This window comes from Geotrypetes seraphini, chromosome 2 (assembly GCF_902459505.1).
Source record: "Geotrypetes seraphini chromosome 2, aGeoSer1.1, whole genome shotgun sequence".
Lineage (NCBI taxonomy): Eukaryota > Metazoa > Chordata > Amphibia > Gymnophiona > Dermophiidae > Geotrypetes > Geotrypetes seraphini.
The window spans coordinates 428,126,110-428,142,820 of NC_047085.1; the positions used below are offsets into that span (position 1 = coordinate 428,126,110).

Below are 16,711 nucleotides of genomic sequence, written 5' to 3' on the forward strand. Positions count from 1 at the left end.
CCAAAAGAGTCTGCTTCCAACAAGGCTCAGTCCCTCCTCCTCGGTCAGGAGGTTCAATCCCTCCTTCTTCTCAATGCCATCGAACCAGTTCCTCTAGACCAGCAAGGCCTGGGATTTTATTCCCGGTACTTTCTTGTACCCAAAAAGACCGGAGATCTCAGACCAATATTAGATCTCAGAGATCTCAACAAATGTCTGGTCAAGGAGAAGTTCAAGATGTTATCTCTTGCCACCCTATACCCTCTTCTCTCTCAGGAAGACTGGCTATGTTCCCTCGATCTCAAGGAGGCGTATATTCACATTCCAATTCATCTGATGTCCAGACAATATCTTCGCTTTCTTGTCAACCAACATCATTACCAATACAAGGTGCTACCCTTTGGCCTAGCCTCCTCTCCCAGGGTATTCACCAAATGTCTGATTGTGGTCGCAGCTTATCTCCGCTCCCACAATTTTCAAGTCTTCCCTTATCTGGACGACTGGCTCATCAAGGCTCCTTCTCCTCAGTCCGTACACATAGCCACCAATCAGACCATTTACTTCCTTCGACTGTTGGGGTTCGAAATCAATCTACCCAAGTCGCACCTCATTCCAACTCAGCGACTTCAATTCATTGGAGCCATTCTGGATACTGTTCGGATGAGGGCGTTTCTTCCTCCAAACCGCCTTCACACCATCCTTCATCTCTGTCAGCAGGTGTTCCAGGAAACTTCCATCTCTGCAAATCACATGATGGTGCTCTTGGGACACATGGCCTCCACAGTACATGTCACTCCCTTCGCACGTCTCCACCTGCGTACTCCTCAATGGACCCTAGCGACTCAGTGGTCACAAGCGACGGATCCTTGTTCACAACACATATCTGTGACCTCGTCTCTTCGACAGTCGCTTCTTTGGTGGTTGAAATCATCAAATCTATCCAGAGGTCTACTGTTCCATCTACCTCCTCATCAACTGGTCATCACCACGGATTCCTCCCCCTATGCATGGGGAGCTCACTTGAACGAGTTCCAAACTCAGGGGTTTTGGACCGCCCAGGAAAAGAAACACCACATCGATTTCCTGGAACTCAGAGCGATGTTTTACGCCCTCAAAGCTTTTCAACATCTCCTTTTTCCTCAGGTTCTTCTCATTTGCACAGACAACCAAGTTGCAATGTATTACATCAACAAACAAGGAGGGACGGGATCCCGTCCTTTATGTCAGGAAGCTCAAAGGATTTGGACATGGGCGACTGCTCGTCACCTATTCCTGAAAGCAGTCTACATCCAAGGGGAACAGAATTGCTTAGCAGACAATCTCAGCAGAATTCTTCAACCTCACGAATGGACTCTCGACCCCTCGACTCTCCAGTTCATTTTCTCTCAATGGGGCACTCCTCAGGTGGATCTTTTTGCAGCTCCCCACAACCATCAACTGCCCCTGTTTTGCTCCAGACTTTACTCTCCTCACCGTCTGGAACCCGATGCATTTCTTCTGGATTGGACCAATCTCTTCCTTTATGCATTCCCTCCTCTTCCGCTCATGCTGCGCACCTTATTCAAGCTCAAGAGGGAACAAGCCACCATGATCCTCATCGCTCCACGGTGGCCCAGACAGCATTGGTTTTCCCTTCTACTTCAACTCAGTTCCAGGGAACCCATACCTCTTCCTCTGTTTCCTTCACTACTTACACAGCATCAGCAAACGCTTCTTCATCCCAACTTACAGTCTCTGCACCTGACAGCTTGGTATCTCTCGGGCTGACTTCAGCTCATGCTCTCCTTTCTCAGCCTGTCCGTTCTATTATTGATGCCTCCAGGAAACCGTCTACTCTTCAATGTTACCAACAAAAGTGGTCTCGGTTTTCTTCCTGGTGCCTGTTACATCACCATAATCCCATATCTACAGCAGTGGGACTGGTGTTGGACTATCTATTGTCCTTATCTGACTCTGGTCTTAAATCCTCTTCGATAAGGGTCCACCTTAGTGCCATTGCAGCTTTTCATGAGCCGATTCATGGAAAACCCCTCTCAGCTCATCCCTTAGTTTCAAGGTTCATGAAGGGCCTTTTCAATGTGAAACCACCTCTTAAGGCCCCTCCTGTTGTATGGGATCTTAATGTGGTTCTTTCTGCGTTAATGAAGCCTCCTTTCGAGCCGTTAGCCTCAACGCATTTCAAATTTCTAACTTGGAAAGTGGTCTTTCTAATAGCTCTCACTTCTGCCAGGAGGGTCAGTGAGCTCCATGCACTGGTGGCGGATCCACCTTTCACTGTTTTTCACCATGATAAGGTCGTCCTCCGTACACATCCCAAGTTCCTTCCTAAGGTTGTGTCTGAATTTCATCTTAACCAATCCATCGTTCTACCTGTTTTTTTCCCAAAGCCTCATTCTAATCCAGGTGAACAGGCTTTGCATACCTTGGATTGTAAACGTGCTCTGGCTTACTATCTTGATCGCACCAAACCTCACAGATCATCTCCTCAACTGTTTTTGTCCTTTGATCCTAACAAGTTGGGTCATCCTGTATCTAAACGCACTCTGTCCAATTGGCTTGCTGCTTGCGTTTCTTTTTGTTATGCTCAGTCGGGCCTGACACTGGAAGGTTCTGTCACGGGCTACAAAATTAGAGCTATGGCAGCGTCTGTAGCTTTCCTCCGTTCCACTCCTATTGAGGAAATCTGCAAGGCTGCTACTTGGTCCTCAGTTCATACTTTTACATCTCACTATTGTCTGGATGCATTCTCCAGACGGGATGGACACTTCGGCCAATCTGTTTTACAAAATTTATTCTCCTAATGGCCAACCTTCCCTCCATCCCTCTTTTTGTTAGCTTGGAGGTCACCCATCAGTCAAGAATATGCTGCCTGCTTGTCCTGGGATAAAGCACAGTTACTTACCGTAACAGGTGTTATCCAGGGACAGCAGGCAGATATTCTTGCGTCCCTCCCACCTCCCCGGGTTGGCTTCTTAGCTGGCTTATCCTAACTGGGGACCGCGCGCCTCTGTCGGGCGGGAAGGCACTCGCGCACGCGCGGTGCGGCCTAGCTAGAACTTTCTAAAGTTCTTAGAGTGCAATCACTCTAAAATTGTCCGTACCGGGGCTCCGTCGGTGCCGTCACCCATCAGTCAAGAATATCTGCCTGCTGTCCCTGGATAACACCTGTTACGGTAAGTAACTGTGCTATATCACCACTCTCAATGTATATGATTTAGAATGATTTAAGGATCTTCGGAAATTAGTGCAGTGGTCTTCAGCAGTGTTTTTTGAAGAGCTGCTAAATCGTCATCAATCTTTGAACAAGCCTCTTACTAATTTCTTATGCTTTATATTTTTAAATACATAGAAATAAGTTAAATATATTAATTTAATATCTTCTAGTGCTTTGAGCTGAGTCACTTATCTTTTTTTTTGGCTTCAGCTTCAACTCTGTTGGCTGGGGACATCTGCTGACATGTTTCGCCATACTGGCTTTTTCAAGGCAGTCCCCTAAATAGAAAAATAAATATAGTTGTATTCCCACTACATCTAACTTGCCATGATATATTTTACAAAAGTATTTAACTTCTTAGCCCATAAACAAGATCGGGTTAGATGAGGAGGCGTTATCACAAACGGTAAGCAACTAAGAAGTTATAACTACTTTGGAGGGGATGGACCGGCAGCTGTTTAGAGGTGCAGGAAGATCCCACAATGACTGAATTTAAAGTTTACTGCCGCTGCTGCTGTTGTTTCAGGAAGTTTACGGACCTGGTGTGCTGGCTGTTCACCCCTTTAGAGCGTGAACCGGGGGCAGACCGCCCTTCCACTCCGCCCCTATCAGTCTGTTAAAGTCTACAAATACATTTTACCGTATATACTCAAATATAAGCCCATCCAAATATAAACCAAGATAACATTTTTGTCCCCTTCTGGCATGGTTAAACGATGAGGTAAAAGCAGTTATTAAAGTCAAAGGAGCATCTTTAATTAAAAAGCAGATCCAAAAGAAGAAAAAGGAAAGAGTATAAGTACTGGCAAGTTAGATTTAAAACTTCAATAAGGCAGTGCAAAATAGAATGTGGAAAGAAACTTATCCAGAGTACAGCCAAAGCAAGAAATCTATGAAGAGAATCATATGGTTCACTAGATGACCAAGGGCTAAAAGGTTGCTCAAGGAAGACAAAGCCAGAATAGAAAAAAAAAATTGTTTCTGGAAATGTACATTAGGAAAGGGATAGTAAATAAGACAAAGAATATTAAAATGCCTCTTTGTTGATCCACAGTGCAACCTCACCTTGAGTATTGCATTCAGTTCTAGTAGCTGTATCTTAAAAAAAGATATAGCAGAATTAAAAAAGGTTTAAAAAAGAGTGACCAAAATAATAAATGGGGAAAGACTAAAGAGGTTAGGGCTCTTCAGTTTAGAAAAGAGACTGCTGAGGGAATATATGAATGAGGTCTACAAAATCCTGAGTGGTCTATGAATACAAGTGAATCAATTTTTTTTATACTCTTTCAAAAATTACGAAGACTAGGGGACACTTGAAGTTACAAGGAAATAACTTTAAAACAAATAAGAAATATTTTTTCACTCAAAGAATAGTTAAGCTCTGGAACTCATTGCCAGAAGATATGGAAACAGTGATTAGCATAGCTAGATTTAAAACAGGTTTGGACAAGTTCCTCGTGGAAAAGTCCATAGTCCATTGAAACAGACATGTGGAAGACACCACTTGTCCTGGAGTTGGTAGTTTGGAATTTTGCTACTTATCTGGGTTTCTGCCAGGTATTTGTGACCTGAATTGGACACTGTAGAAACAGGATACTGGGCTAGATGGACCGTTAATCTGACCTAGTATGGCTAATCTTATGTTTTTAGTGTAATGGGTTGATAATCCTGGAACCTAGGTCCAATTCTCCACTGCAGCTCCTGGGCAAGCCGCTGACCCTTTCATTGTCCCAGGTACAAAACTTAGATTGTGAGCCCACTAGGAACAGGGAATGTACCTCCATATAATATAATATATCAAATCCATGACCTCATCATACATTCATTCATGCGCTCTTTTGTTTTTTGTGTTATTTGGATCCAGGGCAGTTCACTTGGTTTGGCTATGAAAGCCCTCGCAGTTTTTGGGACTACATTCGAGTAGCATGTGCTAAGGTTCCACACAACTGCATCTGTAGCATCGAAAACATGGAGAACGTTTGTTCTTCAAGAGCCAAGGTAAGAAACAAAATGGATGTTTTCTTTAGATCAAAGTTGCATCTCCCTGGTCTGGTTTATGTTTCTGACCTGATAACCAGGATTTGTTTTGCTATCCTAGCTACTATTATTCCCCTTTCCTCCAGTTCAGTGCTGAGTTTTTCCTGCTCATTCTTTTGTGGGGGATTCTTTCTCTGTGAGCTTTCCAAAATTTATATCCCCCATTATCTTTGTATTTTGCACAACGTAAGAAGAAATTCATTTCTTTTTCTTTTTCCTTAGTGTTGAATGGCATGGGCTTTTTAAATTTCCAATTCAGCTTTTGTTTTCATGTTTCTGTTTCTAATTTTCAGTCTCTTACTCTGTATTTGATGGATTTGTCTGTGCTCTGACTGTGTGACCAAGGTACAGTATTCTGCAGGCTCTGTAAGGGATCTGTAGCAGTCCGGCTTGTCCTATTATCCAGCCTGTACCATGCTATTGTACTTATTTTTTCTCTTACCTCCTGGAATAAATGAGGGCTCTGAGACAGGCTAATTCTATAAGTGCGAGCCTATAATTAGGTACCTATGATTTTTATGGAATGCTAGTTTAACAGGGTTAAATACATTTATTTATTTATTTTAAAATTTCTTACCCACCTGACACCTAGGCGAGTTACAATTAAAACATACACAATTCAATCACATGAAAGACAACAGTTACAACAATACACATTAACACATAAAACATGTCTTCTTTTATAGCGAGCTCAACAACAGAACATCCCACTGAGCATAAGTCTTTTTTAAGCAGTCATCTATAATGCTCCACATTTTTACATGAACATAAATGACCTTGCTTAACAACAAAACTCCTTAACGAACAAATGAGTCTTGAGCAGTCGCCTAAAGTGTTCCACATTCTTCCACAAACATACTTGACTTGGTAATAAATTCCTCAATCTATCCCCTCCTATTGAGAAAGATGCCTGGCTTGTTGATATATAATGTACTGGATGCACCACCAGTTTCATTGCAGTTTCTGACCTCACCTGCATAAGTCTCGAACACTTATGATTTTAAAGTGTTCGAGGCTTGTGCAGACAGGGATGATTTTTTACTTAAAATGTCTTTTAACCAATGTATCATTGCTGAGTGTGAAAACATAAAAGTTATAACTATAATACCAAGAAATTTGTTCCATTAAGTAAAAATCATACCAAATTTTAAGACAACGGAGCTTCATGTCTAATGGCCCTTGGAGCAGATGCAAACCCCATTACAATACTATCACTAGAGGTTGTGGTGGCCATTTTCACCTAGGGAGCACCAGAGACAGGAGTGAGTAGGGCTCGCTTCTGCCCCATGAACCACTAGACCACCAGGGTTGGTAGATAGACCTGGAAGAGGGCCTTTCTGGGGCAGGAGGGAGGGGCAATAAGCCTGAGGCTATGATTGACAGCTGTGTGGGTGCCGGTTGGTATTCAATGCAGGTATCCACATAGCTAACTGGGCAAAATTAGGACTGCTGTGTATGTGGTCCTACATTCCTGGTTACCTATATGGGCACTGGCACTGAATATTGCTGGAGCCTCTCTTCCCCCATTACATTTCTTTGAATATTGATGTGATACTATTGTACAAAAATACTTTCCATGGATTAATTAATCTGACTAATATCATATGTAGGCTTCAGCCACTACCAACCTAGTCTCTTGAGTTCTCCCCTCGTTCAGTGTCTTATGATATCTCGGATTAAAATAATTGTAACCTGGGCCTCACATTTTCCTTCCCTTTCTTATACATTTTTTTGGAGGGATATCTTGTAAGTTGCATAGATATCTTTTTTTGAAAGGCAGTATATCAAATAAAATTAACTTGTGAACCCATTTGTTTCTAAAGAAAGTGCATCCCTAATAGTTATATTCTTTGTGCTTGTTTAGGGGTTAGTGATATAAAATAACTTTTTGTTCATAAATGGCCACTTATAGTTTAATGGGTTGTGTGTGTAAGCATAAAATGTGCTGTGGCATGAAGGCATCTTCTTTTATGTGACCTGCTTAGCTGTAATGCAACAAATTGATTAAAAAAAGCCAGGTTATAAAGAAGGAGGGAGCATGGGCAGAGTTGAAGAACACACATAGGTTATAAAATATACAAGCAGGTGTAAATGTGCACAACTACATTTTATATGTGGTTGTGAAGGTTTTGTCAGGCTATTTTAAAAAGACATGAAGGCATCTGTGTGTCTATTTCTAGTGCAATGTGTCTAATAGTTCGGAATACTAGGGTTATGCATTTGAACCTACAAGTTGCTTGCAGAATGCCATCAATCATATTTGAACTCCTCCTCCTTCCCTGGCAGCTGCTCCTGCCCCTTAGATTTTTTCTATGAGCAAGTTGCTCAGAAGTGTTTCTGATCTGCTCTGCGTTTTTATTATTTTTGGGTATTTTTTCATAGTGTTTGATTGGAGGCTTGGTGCCTAGAGGTTCCCACATGTTGGGACTTCTGCCTCGAAGAAGATGTAGGCTCACATTGTGGAAGTTTGCTGTTAACAGGATCAGCCCTTGGGGACACCTAGCTAGCCAGCCTGCTTTTGTATTTTTTTGGAGCTCAGGGCCTGTCCCCCGCATAGTTGCTCATATCTCTGATTTATCAGGAGCTTGAGTGTGGGCTGTTTGACTCCATCCCGGCTTAGCTGGGCTTAATAGCAGACTGACTGTGTCCTTTTCTCCTTTGCAAGTGAGGTTTTCCAGGAGTTGAAGTTCAGTCCAACATTGGTCCGACTGGCAGCCCAAAGACCAAGTTCGTTTAGTGAACCTGTGAAGCAGAGTTCTTCTCCATTTGTTCCAGTGCACTCCAAACTGAAACAGGCAGGCACATTGCACAGTGAGTAAGCCTATTATAGCCTAAGGGGAAGATCGGGGAGGGGAGGGGTCTCAAAAAGTGAAATTTGAAGGTTTCTGTAGCCAGAACCAAGATCCCTCACCTCTAAAACTCAGGGAATCCCCATGGATTGTTTTTGGTGCGATTTTGCTGACAGCGACCATCTTGGATTTTAAATAATCTTCTTTTCTAAAGCCTCTATCTGCCTCAAAACCCCTCTATTTTACTTAAAATTGATAGGGATGGACCCCTCAGGTCTACCTCAGTGTATCATGCCAGGTTTATGCTGGATGGCTGGCCGAGGATCGTTCATGTCCTGTGTGCAACAGAACATTTGGGTGGAGGGGAAGGAGGGATGGAGCCTTGGACTCAGCCTACTCTTTCAGGGCTGGGGATCTACAGGAGGCATATTCCCAAGGGAAGAGACCCTTTCCAGAGTCCTCTGAAGGTGTATTGCTAAGCGTAAATGCGTAGTGGCTGTGGAGCCCAGGAGGACCTACAGGAGTTCCCTGCTGGGGTCCTCGAGATTCCCAGTATGAGGCTTCACCCCAAATTTTGTGAGCCTTATGTGGAATGCCTATTTGAGGTGCCGAGGGTCCTCAGCATCTGCGTTTAGTGCGACAGAGGTGATGGCGCAGGGGATGTCCTCTCAGCATGTACCCTGACCAAATGAGGACACAGAGCTGGACTAGGATGTTTAGTCTGACATTGACTGGGAAGATGGAAAGTGATTCCATGCCATTATTGTCCCAGGATGCAGTTTCTCTGGCAGAGTCTAGTTCTCTGCATCAGAACAGCGGTCAAGAAGCAGTAGTGGCCCTAGACCAGGGCGAAGACTCCCATGGTGCACCAACTGTTCAAAGCCTCTGCTCTTAGGCATTATAACTACCTCACTGCAAGAATAGAAGCTGGAAGTTCCTCCAGCCCCTTCGTTGCAGTGCTCAATTATGAGTGGCTTAGTTACTCCGACCGCGTTCTTTCCCACGCATCCGGACATCACAAAGTTGGTTACAGACCATTGTGAGTTGCCAGAGGGGTCCCTGTGAGTGGCTAAAATTATGTCCAAGCTTTACCCTATGGTCTGGATTTCCAGCAGCTGTTTATTCAGCCAAAGGTGGATTAATAGGTGGTGCAGGTCACCAAACGAACCTACTTGTCTAGTGAAGGAGGTATGATGTTAAAAGCATACTCAGGACTGTAAAGTGATCCTGAAGATAAAATGTGAACTCAAGAGAGAATGTGAAACTTTGGCCCTGGGGATTAAGGCAGAAGTGCTTCCTTTATGGCACATGCCACACCTGTCTTGCGTCCCAGCCTCGGAGGAAGACGAAAACCCCCAAATGCTCTTATCTGGGATGAATTATATAGTAGACACTCTGTATGACATCATTGGAGTCATGAGCAAGGTGTCAGCCTATGCTATCTCTGCCCAGCGGATGCTCTGGATCAGACAGTGGGCAAGACCCAAGATGTCTCGGGGCCTAGTTCATGGGCATTTCAAGGCTCTTGAGGATTCCATCTTTACAGTATATGGGAAGCCAAGCAATGCAGAGATTCACCGGGGGACAGAGGTTCAGCCCCTCTCTAGCCTCCAAGAAAGCAGCCCCTGTTCTCCCTGCTTACCAGTTCAGGCAGGGAGAGCAAGGACTGCTTTTTTTTTTTAACAGGTAGACAGGCAAGAGGAGGAGCCATGCTAGCGATTGCTCTTCTGAGCAAGCGCCAGGCACAGTTCCTCCTCCCTTTACCTGTGTTTTTCCGCACACATAGCATGGATATAATTTGCATGCTATTGTACTGAGAATTGCCCGTAAAACAAAAATCACTCCCACCGTGGTATTTTTTTTTACCTGGTGGTGTGGAGCTTAGAGAATCAAGCCCTGAGTCCATACAAGGAGAAGAACCCTGCAGCTACGCAGGCATTTTATTCTCCCCTGCTCCTTCAATATAAGAATGAAAGAAGGCTGTATCATTGATTCTGTGCTAACTTGTTTAAGAAATTGACCTGATCAATTATTTGTGGCATTCAAAGGAATACATGGTTAGGCCTTGTAGAATTTTGTTCTTAATGTGAACAGGTCAGATGCATATCCATTTAAAATAACTTAAGGGTCATTTTACTAAGGGCTCCTTTTACAAAGGTGTGTTAGGGCCTTAACGCGCGCAATAGCGCACATTAAATTCCTGAGTGCGCTCGCTACTACCGCCTCCTTTTAGATTTTCGGCTACTGCACGCTATAGCACGCAGTAATTTTGTGCATGCGCTATAAACCCTAGTGCACCTTTGTAAAAGGAGCCCTAAGATACCAATAAGGGATTTAGCGTGCACTACGGTAAATGCTGTGCAATACATAGGAATTCAAGCTTGTATACGGTAATAGGCTGCTTGACATTAAGATTGTGCTGATCGTTAGCACATGTGAAATCTGTTAGTGTGCCTTAAAAGGACCCCTTAGCAACTTATTGCACTGAGAGAGTTACATTTTATTTATTTATTTATTTAATTTTTAATCTTTATTGATTTTTAATCTAAAACAGTTACATTTTATTTTTATTATTTCCAGAGAAAACTCCAGTCCCAAATTGTGGGGGACAAATAACCTTTTATAAGTCATGCTAGCAAAACTTTACAAAATAAAATATTTTATCTTAATTCACTGAGAGGCTCTGCACATCTCAAAGAATGTTTACTCTCATGTTTATAATTTCAAGTGTAAAAATGTTTATTAAAAGACTATTGTACATTTCAGATTTTGACGCCATAGCAATAGCTCATCAAATTCCCATTATGTTATAATAAGTAAAATAATTGGTACTTCAGGTAGTACTGCAAACTATTCATAAAAAAGATCAGACACTGGTTTGTTGATTCATTTTCACTGCAGATTTTCATCTGAATAGGATGCACACAAGACATTTAACAAAATATATTATCAATAATAGTTTATTATACATTTTAAAAGCTATTTCAATGATGTACTATATAACTTTTGAATGTTTTAAAAGATTGTACAGAATTACTGTTTAACTAAATATTTTTATCAATAAACCAAACATGTTAATGACCACCATGTAAATAAAATAAACAAGTCCAAAAAATGAATAACCATGCACACACAGAGAAAAATATTATATATATATATCAATATAATAACCAATAATGGCAAATGATAGCATCAAAGAAAAAGTAAACCAAAACAAAATATACTATATTAGATAAAATAATGTTTGTATTTATCACAACATAACACAAGACACTGAGGTCTTTTCTCCATTTTTGATGTATGAATGTGTGTAGTGCTGGACATTTATTGGATGTTATTTAGGGATATATATAATACTTATACCTGCCATTTTTACACCTGAATGGTTTTCATCCATATTTTATTATGTTTGTGATACTATTTATTCATTCACTGTGTGTCTCATGTTGTTTCATTTTTAGATTATATATGCACCCCTAATGCAGGCTTTTTAAGCCAAAACACGGACCATGTTGGTTTCTTTTACTTCAGTAAAAGACTTCATATTATGTATTAAATCCGGTTGACGTGTACTGTTCCATCCCCACTTTTTGTGTCTGTTTGGCTTTGTGGGGTTTCTTTCATTTCCCTGTTTTGCTTAAAGGTCAGCCATGGTGGCACTTCTTAGCAGTGTATTCATGTAATGGGTTTCCATCTCCATTCATATTGAGCTAAGTAATTTTCATGCATCAGTAAACCAAGTATTTTGCTGTGAAAACATTTCTGTCTCTTTGCAGGGACGAGCCTGGATAAGAGTAGCACTCATGGAAAAACGACTGTCAGAGTATATCTCCACGGCTCTGAGAGACTTCAAAACAACCAGGTTTTACCTTCAATTTACTTTCTTAAGGGTGAACATAAATACCACTGCATCAGGAGACCTGGGTTTGGGCAAAAGTAATGTTGCTTGCCTGTATATAGGTGTTTTCCATAGACAACAGAATTGAATCAGGTACACAAAGTGAGTGACATATCATAGTGTCGGAACAGAACTGCTGTCCTGGAGCTTGGAACTCTGAAAAGTTCTGAACGTGTGTAGTCTTTCATGCTGCAATGTCTTCAGGAGAGGCTGACCAAAACCATATCTATGGGTCGGTTTTGGCTAGAACCGAAGTTGAAACTGAAAATATTGTGCCTGCTCCCCTACTCTGGCACAAAATGGGTCCTTCCAGGCTGCTGCCCCCCAGGCCCCGTGAGCTGCTGCTATCACCCCCAGACCACCTGATCATCAGTGGGCCCTATCTGGGCCTACCTTAACAAGCCCTGATAGTATAGTGGCCTCTTCAGCGGCAGGCAAGGACACCACTCTTTCCTGTCTGATGTCACTACTGGTGTAAAATGGCTGCTGAGACTTCTTGTGACAGCCTTGCAAGACTGCTGCAGAATGTCCTAGCAGTCATATTAAGATTGCTCTTGTTTATGCTGGTGCTAATCTCAATATGGCTGCAGGACCTCCTGCAGCACTCGATAGCCATTTGAAACCAACAGCAGTGGCACCGGACAGGAAAGAACACCCCACTCTTTCCTGTCCCTGATGAGGCCACTAGACCTCAAGGACTTGTTAAGGTAGGTCTGGGGAGGGCCCACTGATGCTTGGGGGCTGACTTGTCTTTAGGGGTGAGGTAGGGTAGAATGGGGGGTAGAGCTGTTGGCTCGACATTTTCCAAACCCAAACTTTGCTTAGCCTCTAGTCTTCGGCAACTCATTTGGTTTCCAAGCTTAATGCAAGTAATTTTGGGTGAGGTGGGAAGGATTTTGTGCCTGATCAATCCTATTATCTATGGAAAACATCTGTTTCAGGTGAGCAGTGTTGCTTTATCTTCTGACAGCTGGATTGAATTAGGCATACAAATGGATGACTCCCAGATTCTGGGCTGCTTAAGTTTCATATTGTCTTAGTTGTTAGACAAGCCCACCTAGTCAGTTGCAAGCTCATGGGGACAGACTGATCAGCAGTGCTTGACCAAAGGCACTGACCTGTGCTGAACATTGGTCCAAACCATAGTGTGCAGTAAAAGTATGAAGAAAGGACCAGGTAAAACATGCTGTAAATATGGAAAATGCTTTATAAAATTACCCTGTTTCCCCGATGGTAAGACACTGTCTTATTTTTTTTGGAAGGCCAAAATATGCTCTAGGGCTTATTTTCGGGGGGATGCCTTATTTACATTTTTTTCTAAAAAGGGGGGGCTGTCTTATTTGACGGCTGAAGAATCGGTCGGCCGAAAAATCGTACCATGTATGGCCAGCTTTATCCATCATACCATATATTGTACCATTTAATGTCCCCAATGTTCTCCATCAGGGAAACACAGTAAAGAGATTATTCTGTAGTGCAGCATCAGAGGGGACTTGACAATGTGAAACCATTGTTTATATACCGTATGCATTTTAAACAGGCTTTATATACAGTAAGTGGTATTGCTCACAGCAAAAGAAACCTGTCTGCGTGTCTCACTTTTGGATGTTCTGGCCGTGAACAAACTCCTGCAGTCTCCGTTAGGGAGGGATGAGGGAAGCTGCCTGTGTTTCCTTGCGCGGAGTCACGTGCGCGCGCTGCAGTCCTGTCACTTCCTCCTCTTCACTTCATGACGAGGCACGGCACGCAGCCATGGAGGCAAATACGGTAGACGGAGGGACCACACGGAGTCACCCACCGTACCACCCGATTCGGGTAAGCGCAGGTATCGGTGGGTGGCTTATTTGCGGGGGGGGGGTGCCTTATTTTACATTTTTTTTCTAAAAAGGGGGGCTGTCTTATTTGATGGCCCTGCCTTATCGGGGAAACAGGGTACTCCCCAAATGGGGAGTGTGAGATCAGCTTGATGTGCTATGTTGCAATGGTTTTAAAGTATTTAGAAACACTGACAGCAGTTTTCATTCAGAACACATTGTAAGCACAAAGGTGTTTGCCTTTAATATCTAAATAAATGAATAACAGCAGGTTATGCTGTTGCTAGCATGCAAGTTAAACAGAATCAAGCTTCGGAGCTCTAGGTTGTTAGTTTGAGTTAGCCATTGTGTGAAAGTATTCTCCTAACAAAGCATCCAAGAATATGGGTTCTCATTGATTTTAGAAGCAGAAAACGGCAGCTACTTATCTGCCTGTCCAGTTAGAGGAGAAATACTCTAAATTTGCCACCTCTGATTCTGTATATAAGGGAGATCATAAAGGTAAAAAAAAAAATAAAATGATAATAGTCATTAGTGGTACCCTCAATCCATTTTTTTCTGCCAGCAAAATAAAACCAAGGTAGGCCAGCTTTCCCTGCTGTGTTTTCCTCACTTTTTTTTTCTTCTTCTTTCCCCTTCAATCTTTTATATTACAGCTAAGCAGTTGATTAGGGTAAAAATCAAAGTTGTAGTTTTAAGGGATATACAGAGCAGATAACTGTGGAAGTCTGTAGGTACTGTGTGGGTAGCGTATGGAATTTTATACACAGTACTATAGAGGAAAGAAATACAATCTGATTAATAAAAAGAAAGACAATTAAGGTCAAAAACAATAGGAAGGGGAAGGAGAAAAACTCTCAAAAAATATAAAGATAAAATGAAACTCCTAAGCAATTCATTTAGTCATTGAATGCATCTTTAAAAAGAAAGCCCTTGAGTTTGCTTTTAAATTTTTCCAAATTTTTTTTCTTCTCTTAAGTAAATTGGAAGGGAATTCCATGTTTGAGGAGCTGTAACGGAAAAGATGGATTGCCGTCGTGTGTTAATAATTTTAAGGGAGGGAATGACTAATAAGTGTTGGTCATTTGACCTCAGTAATTTGGATGCAGTATAAGGAATCAATACTTTATAGATAAAAGCTGGAGTTTTAAATATCAGAGATTTAAAGGTGAGCAAACTTAATTTGTACATTATACGATGTGCGACTGGTAGCCAGTGTGCTTTTTTAAGTAAAGGAGTCACATGTTCAAATTTTGCTAGTCTGTGCCATATACATTGCTAGTATTTCCCATGACATGCAGTTACCTGGGCTTCTTGACATTGCACATTTTAATCTAAGTTCCTCTTACCAGTTAGCACTGAAGGTGTATTACAAATTAAATAAGCCATATTATAAATTAAACCATACTACTTTATCCATATGAAACAAAAATGTATAAAACATATATGGTTAAATATGTTTCAAAGTCGACATAGATACAAATAGTGGTAAATTCCAGTACTGAACTTTCTAAAAATTAAAAAATATATATGAATATTACTCCTTTATGTAGTGTATCATTTATAGTATATTCTGCCAGCTTCCAATGAAGTTAAAATGCCGTAAAATGTACTAAAAACAAATAACAAGAAAGATTACAATAAATACATCTTAAACAAATGTCTTTAGATATTTCCAAAAGGAGCAATAGGTGTTCAAGATTCTCAACTCCTGAAAACAAGCTGAATTTTCTAGGACCCTCTTATAGCAGACTTCTGACACTGAAAGAAAATAGATTAGGCAAACACCACTAACTGTTACATTGTTAGGAAATAGAAACAGGCTGATCAGGTATTCAGGACTGGAATCTTCAAGAAATGTTATGAATCATACATGGACAACTTAAAGCTGATATGGGCCTCTATGAACAGCTAATGTAAATTCTGTTACATAGAAACATAGAAATAGACGGCAGATAAGGGCCATGGCCCATCTAGTCTGCCCACCCCAATGACCCTCCCCTACCTATCTCTTTGAATAGATCCCACATGTCTATCCCATTTGGCCTTAAAATCAGGCACGCTGCTGGCCTCAGTGACCTGAAGTGGAAGACTATTCCAGCGATCAACCACCCTTTCAGTGAAAAAGAATTTCCTCATGTCACCGTGCAGTTTCCCGCCCCTGAGTTTCCACGGATGTCCCCTTGTTGCTGTGGGACCCTTGAAAAAGAAGATATCTTCTTCCACCTCAATGCGGCCCGTGAGATACTTGAACGTCTCGATCATGTCTCCCCTCTCTCTGCGTTCCTCGAGTGAGTAGAGCTGTAACTTCTTTAGCCGCTCCTCGTATGGGAGATCTTTGAGTCCCGAGACCATCCGGGTGGCCATTCTCTGGACCGACTCTAGTCTCAGCACACATAGGAGTCTGTATTCTAGGGGGGCTCATAATCGAAAGAGACAAACGTCCAAAAACCGGCTTAAGTCGACTCTTCAGGCTGTTCTATTCCCATATTATGCCAGTTCTGGATTGGATAGTTGGCTGAAGAGCATCCGTGTGCTGCATGCCACGGGACACATGAAGGAGCCCTCAAATGCTCCTCTGAGTCCTCTAGGGCTATGGAACTGCATGGGGTCTGGGTGGCAGTGAAGAAATCCCTCCTGGAGGCCCCAAACAGTCCATGAAGTGCAAGTATGTAGAAACAGCGGAGCCCAAAAAAAGCCTGTTTGAGGTCCTGCAGGGGTCCATGAAGCCTCCTTTTGCAGGGGTTTATCCCAGATGTCATTAATCTCCTGTGGAAAGCCTATTTGATGGGGCTAGGATGCTTTGTGCTGCCTGTGAGTATGCCAGGCTTGAACCAGGGAGAGATTCTGCTCCAGGAGACCTCCCTGCTGCTAAGGAACTTGATGCCCAGCCTGAGTGACTAGGCAGACCAGAACTGATTGGAGATCTGACTCAGATCAGAGTTTCTTACTTAGAGGTTTCAGGTTCCCTTTCAGGGAC

The 16,711-nt window shown here is 42.2% G+C and overlaps 1 protein-coding gene across 6 annotated transcripts in view; it reads left to right on the forward strand.

Annotated features, from left to right (window-relative positions):
* Positions 1-16,711, forward strand: part of RUNDC3B (RUN domain containing 3B) — a 230,784-nt gene that overhangs the window by 75,383 nt on the left and 138,690 nt on the right. For all 6 annotated transcript variants that reach the window (XR_004538136.1, XR_004538137.1, XM_033931222.1 and 3 more), the window contains exons 3-4: positions 5,058-5,191; positions 11,796-11,881. Coding sequence is in view for 4 of the 6 variants with exons in the window: in XM_033931222.1 (XP_033787113.1) it covers positions 5,058-5,191; positions 11,796-11,881 (220 nt within the window). In the remaining 2 variants the exon portion in view is untranslated. The remainder of the gene's footprint in view (positions 1-5,057; positions 5,192-11,795; positions 11,882-16,711) is intronic.